General features: G+C 39.2%; 1 protein-coding gene across 3 annotated transcripts in view; it reads right to left on the bottom strand.

The window, feature by feature from the left end:
- Positions 1-7,248, bottom strand: part of Borcs5 (BLOC-1 related complex subunit 5) — a 123,748-nt gene extending 116,500 nt beyond the window's left edge. The window contains exons 1-2 of one of the 3 annotated variants that reach the window (XM_078015221.1): positions 6,730-7,167; positions 4,264-4,407 (exon numbers count right to left, since the gene is read on the bottom strand). In XM_078015221.1, the coding sequence (XP_077871347.1) occupies positions 4,264-4,407; positions 6,730-6,787 (202 nt within the window). In that variant the 5' untranslated portion in view covers positions 6,788-7,167. Of the gene's footprint in view, positions 1-4,263; positions 4,408-6,729 lie in introns of all 3 variants that reach the window. The other 2 variants (XM_013361370.4, XM_005331910.5) reach the window with 2 other exon arrangements.
- Positions 7,249-10,700: the final 3,452 nt, after the last annotated feature.

Genomic DNA, 10,700 nt, shown 5'->3' on the forward strand with positions numbered 1-10,700 from the left:
ATGTTGATCCAAGGTCACTGACAAAAATGATAAGTCAGTTATAAAGAATTTCATATGCATATGTATGTATGCATATATTCATCCAAAAATTAACAGAATAATTTTCATTTTTACATAAAATATCAACAATATTGTCTTTCTCTTGAAAACATTTCATTTCTTTAGAATGACAAACTACAGTGGCTTCACTAAAAAATGAGTGGATAAATTTTAAGAAATCTATAACACCTTAGAATCTTACTAGCTTACATCAAACTGACATTTTGCGTTTGTGTTTTGTCATAGCTATTTATTGCCACTTTCTAATTTTCTAATCCTTCATTTCCTATTAAATGCTTTACACGTCAAAATAAATTGCTAAATTCAGAGATTGCCATGAAAAAGAAAAACCCTTTTGACTTAAACGAGAGAGGAACAGACATTTGGATTATAAAGTCTAAATTATATTTATGCAAAAGGGTTAAAATCAAAGAAAGAATCTGCTTGCTTATTAAAAATGCAAACATTACCTCAGTCATACAAATAGCCCCAAACTCCCCAGCCACTGCCTCTGCAGATCACCCACCAGCATTACCATTACATCATGTGACATTATGGAACAATAGTGAACTCTGTGTAACATTTGAATATATTGTTTTGAAAGAATAAACTGTCATTAAGTTGAATAAAAGCTTTCTGAAATCAAACCTGGGGGGTACAGCCTTCACTATGTGGCCCTTTTTACTACTTTGAGAAATAGCCTCATCCTGAAAGCAGTAAAGGGGAGAAAAAAGAGATCAGAGTATAAAGGCGACAGTGATTAGTGGCCCTAGCAGCCTCCTAGCAGACAGAGGGCAGGGTTTTAAATTACCAGGCAGAACAATGTCTAAGCAGGAGGCTCTGCAACAAATATGCTGCACCTTAAAACTCAGAACAACATCACTTTCACCACACTATTTCCTCTCATAGCCTAGAGAGTTAAATGATAGGCTTTGCTAAAACTGGAAACTGAGTCATATCCTATATACAAAATAGTTGAAACTAGGTGTCCTGATGCCATCTTAAGATGGGCTATCACTATAGCTACATGACTTTAGGCTATGTAAACTAAGTCAATCTATAAAATGGAAAAAATGGTAACTATCACAAAAGTATTGAGGGCATTTTCAGCTATTATTATCATAACTGTATTTATTTATTTCTACCCATTTTCTTTTCCCTTTGCTTATATTTTCTAATCATGGTCCAAAAGGTTTCTTCTTCCCAAGTGAAAGATGAGTATTATTGTGAATGCACACTGGCTTATTTCTGCCTGTAGTCTGGTCACAGTCGCATGTTGCCATTTCTAGAATCCCACCATTCTCAAACAATCTTTTTTTTTTTTCTTCCTATATCGGAATTGAACCCAGGGGTGCTTTACCACAGAGCTAAATCCTACATCCCCAGCCCTTTTTAATCTTGAAACAGGTCTCACTAAATTGCCCAAGCTGGCCTGGAACTTTCGATTTTCCTGCCTCCGGCTCCCTGTTGCTGGGATTGCAGGTTTGTACCTATGCCTGGCTCATCAAGTGATTTCTCTACCTTCCTTAGGCAAACACCAGAAAACCTCTTAACAGTCACCTGTGCCTCACTATTTTCAACCACTGAGCCACATCCCCAGCCCTGTTTATATTTTATTTAGAGACACGGTCTCGGTAAATTGCTTAGGGGCTTACTAAATTGCTGAGGCTGGCTTTGAACTTGCAATCCTCCTGCCTCAGCTGCCCAAACCACTGGAATTACAGGTGTGTGCCATCAACATTTCTAAATAACAAAGGCACAAAGCAGTAAGAAACAATACAAGGGCAATATAATTAGTTGATGGCAAAATCCCAATTAAAACCCAACTATCAATGCAACCAAGTTCAGTTGCATAGCATTGTGTTACATTAACCATATCACATTAATTATTACCATTTATGGTTGATGATGTTAATGATGATTTTTAAATCTGAGGTTAGCTTCACTATTAAGTGGTATTTGGCATTAACCAAATCTTCTAGATACTTTCCTTATTAATCAGTTTATTATCATAAAGTATTGATTATTTCAAATGATAAAAAAACTAATCCCAGAAAATTATTTAGTGTATTTCAAAGTTCTGTTTGTTTTGAGTAGTTTCCTAAGGTGAAGACAAGAATTAACCACATAATTGGGCTGGAGTTGTGGCTCAGTGAAAGAGTGCTTGCCTAGCACATGTGAGGCACTGGGTTTGATTCTCAACACCACATAAAAATAAATAAATAAATAAATAAATAAGTAAATATAAAGGCATTGTGTCCACCTACAACTAACAAATATATATTTTTTTAAATTGGTCACATAAGGTCCCACCTAGGACTGTAAGAAATTGGGAGGTGAGAGGATGGAGATGGGGAATGAAAGGAAGATGGGGAATGAAAATTTGCGGCTGTAGGTAGTACTCTGTGCAATTCCAAAAGGGATGGATTAGAGAATACAACTCTTAAGTTTCTAAAGTAAAAGCTAGGTCAAAGTACATTCTACCATCATGTATATCTAAAAAAGAACAAACAAAAAAAGATAAAGGTTATGTCTGAACAATCTGTCTGAACAAGTACAGATGGAAATTTCATTAATGTTTGTTTCTTTGGAGACTCATGTTCCTCAAAATAATAAAAACTAATAAGATGGATAATAGGATATCAAAATCTAACTCTTTTTGAACGACCAACAATTAAAAAAAAAAAATCTAACTCTGAGGCCACTCACCTGTAAAGCAGATGAAACTCTGGGAAGATGATATATGGATAATTAAATAGCACATTTGTCTTAAGTACAGTATGGGACAGTGCAATTAATATAGGATTTGATATCAGTGAAGAAGATTCAAGTTCAATCTCTGCTTGCCAGCTGTCTGATCTTGCACAAAATCAAATAATTAAATAGATTTTAATTCAATTTAATTCAAGAATTAAATGGATCTTATGAGGGGAACATTTTAATACAAACAGAAGTGTATGTTTTATATTATATGATACCAGGTCATTATGACCTGGGTCTCCTTTCCAAAACTCATGCTGAAACTTAATCCCCCAAAATATATTAAAATGGATTGGGAGATGGGGCATTTGGGAAGGGATTAGGATTAAATGAGGTCATGAGGACGGGAACCTAAGACTGCATTAATGTCTTTGTTACAAAAGGAAGAGGGAGCAAGCTATGTGATATCCTTCACCATGTCATGACCTAACATATAAGGCCTCACTAGATGCCACTCAGGTAGCAGTGTCAAGCTCTTGGATTTCCAGAACTGTAAGGTAAATAAATCCTTTATAAATTACCCAGGCCAGCTGTGAACTGTGGCACAAGCCTATAATCCCTGCTACTCTGGAGGCTGAGGCAGGAGGATCACAAATTCAAGGACAGTGTGGACAACATATCAAGACCTTGTCTCAAAATATAAAATAAAAAGGGCAAGAAGTATAGCTCATTGATAAGAGTGCCACTGGGTTCAATTCCAAGTACTGAAAAAGTAAACAAATAAATTACCCAGTCTTCAGTATTAAGTTATAGCAACAGAAAACTAAGGTGCAGGTTAAATAAACTGGGCCTTACAATTCATGGTTTTCTCATTTGGTGATGGACATGGGATTGAGGGGAGGAACTATAGCATAAATACTGTTCACTTATCAGAAAAATCATTTCTACCACTTAATGCAGATATAAAAACAATAAAGTTATGGCCTTCATATGACCTCAAAATACGCTTATCAAGTGGGGGCTCTTGCCTCTCATAAATACATTCTGATGCAAAATACTTGCCAGAATTAATTATAAATGCATCAGTGGTTGTAAAAGTTTTTCTATGGGTCTAAACTAATCAAGCCATAGCCTAGATCACAAATAAGAATTAAAATCTTTTCAGGGAAATACAATAGGGAAGGGCCAACTCCAACACTATTCATTTATTACTCAGTCCCTACTGTACATTAGGCTCTATTTCAAGTGTTGGGGATTCAATTTTAACACATAGAAAGTTTTTGCCATAATGGAGTTCATATTACAGCAGAAAAACAGAGTAAACAAATTTATAGTAGAGGTCAGTGGTGACTGAATGCTACAGAAAAAAAAAAAAAAGCAGAGAAAAGGGCTATAATTTGAAATAGGGTAACCAAGGAAGGCTTCATGGAGAAGATGCCATTTAAGGAAAGACCCAGGGAGAGAATAATGGAGCCATATAAACCTCTCGGGCAAGTTCACATAAGACAAAATGCAACCCCTTACCTTTCAAAAGGGGCTGGAAAGTTGGAATCTCTTGTAACTTGATGACATCAGGATCATTGCTGACATTCCGTGAGGCCTGAGAGCCCTGAGCTACAACCACAATATCATCCATCTTGGCTCTATGCTTAGCTGGAGAAGGATTCACTGAAAATAAAGTTACACTGCTCAGGAACTGCATAGTAGCACTCTGCTTCACCACAGCTGTTTTCAATGTAACAATTAGAGTATTTTTACATCATAAAATCTAGAATTTTTTTTTTTAGGTAGGAGGATGAATTCTTGGAGAATCTCTATTTTCTGTGGTATTAAAAAATCCAAACATTACAGGAATATAACATATATAAACTTTCACAACTAAACATTTTATTATTCAGTACACTAAAATATAGGCAGGTTGTGTTTTAAACTTTTCCTTTGATTCCCCTGATCCTTCTGACATATGTCCCTATTTTACAAATGAGGAAATGAGTGTACAAAATTTGGCTGTGATTTGACCAAGATCAATACTAGGAAAAGTTAGAAAAGAAACTGGGAATGCATGGGTTGTTGGTGCAAATAGGGTTGCAAAGCTATCTACCTTATCACAGCCCGCCAGGTGTGTTTATAATAGAGTCTAGTCATGGGGAAAGCCCCTGGTCTCAACTCAGATGATAGATCTATTCTTGAAACTCTAGTCCCTTTACCTCTGTTACAGCATTACTCCATGGACAGAAACAATCAACAGGTCTATTCTAGGCTGAGGCAAAATTCAGAAGTTTGGAGAACCGCTACAGAGGCAGGTCAGTTTCAGGACCCTTAGGAAAATGTAATCCATTTGGAGGAAAGAAATTCAAACCATAAAGGATTCCAAAACCAAGACCTGCCCCCCCAAACATCTTCCTGGTTAGGGCAAGAATGAATTCTTGAAGTGTGTTACATTCTAGAGGGGTAGTATTCTCAGGTTTATCATGGCCATGTCTCAAAGGTGCATCCAGGAGATGTTACCGAACTGCTTTGCATTCTGGAATTTGGTCTCCTGATTCTTGGCATTCACTTTTTTAGAAAAACCTCTGTGGGGCTGGGGCTATGGCTCAGTAGTAGCGCACTTGCCTGGCATGTGTGAGGCACTGGGTTTGATTCTCAGCACCACATATAAATAAAATAAAGGTCTATCAACAACTAAAAAAAAAAAAAAAAGAAAGAAATCTTTGCTACTTTTATTCCTCTTCAAGAAAGATTTCTTAATCACTTTTGGCAAATCACCTAACATTTTATAAAAGCAATGACAAAAATCTTTCCCATTATAAGTGTGATTCCCCAGACTCCAGTGGAGAAATACCTTCTTCACAACATTCTAACTGGCCTCTATTATCTTATCCTTAAAATGAAGGTACTGTAAAAATTAAACATAAACATATGTAAAGCACTTGAGGGAATAGGCAAATTCTAACATCAGGCATGAACCTATAATGTTAGTTCACCGGTGAACAATGAAATTAAAAATGCCACCCCCCTTTCCCCAAACTGCTTCTGACCTGAGGGGCAAGAAATTGAGAGGCAGCCATTATTACTGTGTTTGTTATAACATATGATATTCTGAGGAAAGAATGTTAACAAAGCTAGTTGATGCTGCTCACCTTTAAAAGCTGTTCCAACATAACCCCCCCCATCCTTCAAAGTGAATAATCCCTAGATCTGTTAGCTTCTACTTTTCAGAATGACAAATTCTACCAGGAACAGAGCAATTCTAAAACCAGGACACTTTATAGGTCCCAGAGTTAATTAGAATTAGCAGGCCTGAAGCTTATTCAGAGCATTCCTAGCAGTCCCAGGATTTGTGGAGAACCAAAAAAAAAAAAAAAAAGGAGGGGGGGAATGTTCCTCAATTAAACACTTTTTTTTTTTTTGAGCACTCATTATATTCTCAACATAGTAATTTTCCCATTCCTACCTCAAACTACAAAAATATGGACAGGAGAAGAATAGAAGAGTTTGCCATTTGACCAACTTCTTCTATACTATCAGAAAAGAAGCCAAGACACCTGAGGGGAAAAGGCAGTTTCTGGAAACCTTTACATCCAAAGGTTCAGGGAGACTGTACAGCTATCGCACATCTTTTCTAAAAAGACCCCGCTAAAACCCGTTTTTAAGAAAGCCTGTTTTGGAGGTCCTGTTTATGATCCATCCATTGTGTGAACCGAATCTCAGTATCTCAGTCGCCAATACTAGAGCCAAAAATTAATCAGGTCGTTGTTAAAAGATTACACTGCAGCTGAAGAAACGGCTGTTTTTAAAATTAACAACGGGCCTCGGCGCCTGCGTTGGCTTAGGGGAAATCAAGGCTAGGACAGACGGTTAGTTTTTTTTTTTTTTTTTAAAGGAAGCATGGTGAAGGCTTTCTACGCGCTGCCGCCGGCCGTCCCGGGAGGCAGCTTGCTCGCGAGCAGACCGGCCGGCTGGAGGAGAGCAGGAAGTTAGGGCACCGACCTGAGGAGTTCAGATCGTTGGGTCGGCTCTCGGCCTCGGAGCTCTGCTCACTGCCCATGGTGCCAGCAGCGGTGGCAGCGGAAGAACGCCGGGCGGGGCAGTGACCGCTCCGGCGACAGGGCAGGGACTGGGGACCGGGACGGGGACGCTAGACAGTCTGGGCGCCGCGGTGAAGCCGGGAAGATGCCCCCAGTCCGCGCAGGAACCCGGGCGGCCGGGATAAGGGGCCCTATTTGGGGAACAGACGTGCGAAGAGGCGCGGCGCGGATACACGCTGCTCGCCCTCTTTCCTTCCGAGAGCCCTAAATGAAGAGGCGGGGGACACCAGCATTGCAGCGTCTGCGACTGGCGGGCGGCGCCGCTTTCACTCACTGGCTCGAACCCCGAAGCTCGCTCCTTCCGGGACGCGGATTGGCAGCTCCGGCGACTCGAGGCCTTCAGTTCCGGGTTATGAGGTGCCCCCACCGCACCCCACCCCACCCCACTGCCAAAGGGAGGGAAGAGGAAATCAGCTCCCCGGCCTAGAATGGTGCCTCCTTAAAGGGCCCGGCCACCTCTAAGGGCCTGACCACCTCAAAGCTAGAACTGGCCTAAAAGGGTAAGCCCTTTCCTACTGTAAAGATGCGTCACCTTTAAGCACCACCCACACATTGAGCATTCTCACACTCATAAACTAGAACGACTTTACAAAATAGGTATTTTGAAGTCTGTTTTACAAATGGAGAAAGAATGGTGCTACATAAACCTAGGATGCAAATCCTCAACCGTCCGGATGGAAAGCTTTGAAAACTGGGAGTTTGGAAGTGGAAAATCACACACACACACACACACACACACACACACACACACACAAATATATATATATATTAAGAGAGGGTGAAGGAAATAACTGGAAATGAGATGAAAATAACAAATTGAAAATGCTGATCACCTAATTAGTGTGAGTGTGCATCTTCAAAGGTAAGTAAATGATCCTACATCATAGGCACTCTCTGGGCGTCTTGACAATTACCAGGTTACTCTGGAACTAGCAACAGGTGAGCAAGAAATGCAAGTAATGCAAAATGGCAGATTTGGCAGTTCGAGGATGTAAACTAGCAATGCAATGCCATCAAGGAGTTGGGTGCCCTAGGATTCTCAGGACTTTGCAACTTATTTAATACTGTTTCCTTCAAGAAATTACAAGCCAATACCTTGAGATTTTATTTGCATAAATACTATTTCAGGAATGTCGAATTGACTAAACGATGTTTAAGTCTACTCCACTATATCACAGGTGTGTCCCCTATTTTACCTCATTTCATTTTAATGAAATTTGATTTCATAATGTTAAGAACTGTCTGATTTCAAACTTGGTGCTCTTTCCTCTAATTTGTTTGCAATGAGAAAATTGCAAACAAATGTTAAGTTCAGTGTTCTAAGAGAATATGAAGATAGAACTAAAAACTGCCTGAGATCAGAATAGGCTCCTAAAAGGCAGTGAACCTATATTCTTGAGGTTCACATAAGCCTCAAGGGATAAGGGATTAGGAAGGACTCACTAAGCAGGTAAACCATTTCCTCCTGGAGAGCCCTTTGCTAGGTTCCAGATCTGCCCTCCTTAAGAGTGAGAGAGGAGATAAAAGGGGAGTGGAATAAAGACTCATTCTAGTTCTTGTCCCCTCTCTTCCACATCAAAGTGTGTTTGTTTTGTGTCCCATACTCAACCCATAGTGGCATTATGATGTTGTTTATGCTTCCCTTTGGGTGACTATTTCATTTTAAAAGAGAGGTTCTGTCCCATCTCCTGATGAATGGAGAAATAAAATTGGTACATGCATATAATGCAATATTATTTGGCCAAAAAAGGGGAGTAAATGCTAATAAATTCTTCTACATTGATAAGCCTTTTTTCAATCAGCATCATGTTTTCAAGTTTTATCACAGAAGCCCATATATTGGACTGGGGATGTAGCTCAGTGGCAGGGCGCTTGCCTAGCATGTTCTAGATCCTGGTTTCCATCCCCAGCGCTGGAATGGGGGGGGGAAGCCATATTGCCACATATTGTAATTCCATTTACATGACAGGTCCAGAAGAGGCATTACAGGTATAGAATAGATCTGTGGTGGCCTAAAGCTGAAAAGGAAGCTGAGGGGGATAAAGGGAGTGATTACTAATGGGATATGGGGGCTTCTTTCTGAAGATATGGGAAATGTTCTAAAATTTATTGTGATGGTGGTTATACAACTATTTTAAAAACCACCGATATGTACACTTTAAACGGGTGGATTGTGTGTTATGTAAATTTATCTCCATAATGTTCTATTCAGAAAAAGGATATCTGAAAATGTAATGCCCTTATTGACTAACTCAGTATTTACAGGAGGCTGCAATGTGCTGGGGGCTTGTTAGAATCTAAGATAAGAGATCCAATAAACCCCAGGCCCTGTCCTTAGGAAACTTACATCCTGGTGGCAAGAAAATGAAATGAGTGTTTTTATAAGGATTCTAATGGTGGAACTTTATAGAAGTAGGAAACATTTGGGATTGATGCCTTTTAGCACCCCTAAAATCACTTCCACATGAGTAGCAAGTTGTGTTTGTTATTGTATGTGCGATAATGAACAACTGAACAGTCTTTTCAAGTTAATAAAGTACTTTCATATATATATATTAGCCTCATGTGACCTGCCTATAAAGTAGAAACTACTTCCTTAATTTTACAGAGAAGTGAGCTAGGTCACACAACTAATTAGTGAAAAAAAAACAGGACTCAAATTTTCTAAGACTTTTTCAAATTAACTACCTGGCAGTCCCATCCATGGGGTCTCCCAAGCCAGAAATCTGTTTACCTTTACCACTACCCCAACCAGTCGCTAAGTCCTGGAAAGCCTGTCTCTTCTATATCTGTACCCTTTGAGGGGCTCATCAATTCTTCCATTTTCTGGAAGACACAAGGACTCTGACCTCACCTCCTTCAATACATTCTCCATGGGCAGGCAGAGAGAAATTTCCAGAATAGTAATTGTTTTTTCTGATTAATATTCTCTGTTCCTCTCTGTATATAGGCAATGTTCATGCCAGGTGGACTGAATTTCTAAATAGTCGTGCTTTTTCCATCTAGACTAGTTAGCCTTTTCCTCCCAATCTAGCTAAGTGAATTTCATCCTAAGGAATGTTAAACCTAAAAAGATTTAACCTAGGTATCCCTTTCTGAAAGGCCCACCTCTGAACTTCCATGGTTAGCAGCTTCCATCATAACATTTATTCTTTCCATAACCACTGGTTTTCTTGTCTGTATCTACTGAATTGGAAACATCTTGAAGGTAGAGCTCATGTCTTATTGTTCTTCAATTTTCCTTACAGGCACTTAATCATGTTTTCTTTCTTTTTATTTTTTATTTGTTGGAATTATAGAAGGACAGTATGGCTTTTTAAAATTTATTTATTTATTCTAATTTGTTATACATGACAGCAAATGCATTTCAATTTATAGTACACATATGGAATACAAATTTTTATTTCTCTAGTTGTATACAAAGTAGAGTCACACCATTCCTGGTTCAAAAATGTGTCATTTTGGAGGTATATCTGGGGGTGGGAGTGAGGGGAACAGTGATTTAGTAACAAACTTCTACAATCTATGCACATTTTCCATTGTTTGGCAACAAATATATTTTAGTTAAATATTTACTGAGGAGCTGCAGTAGGGGCTCTAAAGGTAGAGCATTTGCCTGGCATGTGTGAGGCCCTGGGTTCAATCCTCAGCACCACATATAAATAAATAAATACATGTACCTAGGGTAATGATGTCCATCTCATTCCACCATCTATACCCCCATGCTCCCTTCCTCCCCAACAGCATACCCTTGTTTTATTTTATTTTTATGTGGTGCTAAGGATTGAACCCAGTGCCTCACACGTGCCAGGCAAGCACTCTGCCACTGAGCTAGAGCCCCAGCTCTTAATCATGTTTTCTGAATAAAATACT

Source organism: Ictidomys tridecemlineatus, chromosome 6 (genome assembly GCF_052094955.1).
Source record: "Ictidomys tridecemlineatus isolate mIctTri1 chromosome 6, mIctTri1.hap1, whole genome shotgun sequence".
Taxonomy (NCBI): Eukaryota; Metazoa; Chordata; class Mammalia; order Rodentia; family Sciuridae; genus Ictidomys; species Ictidomys tridecemlineatus.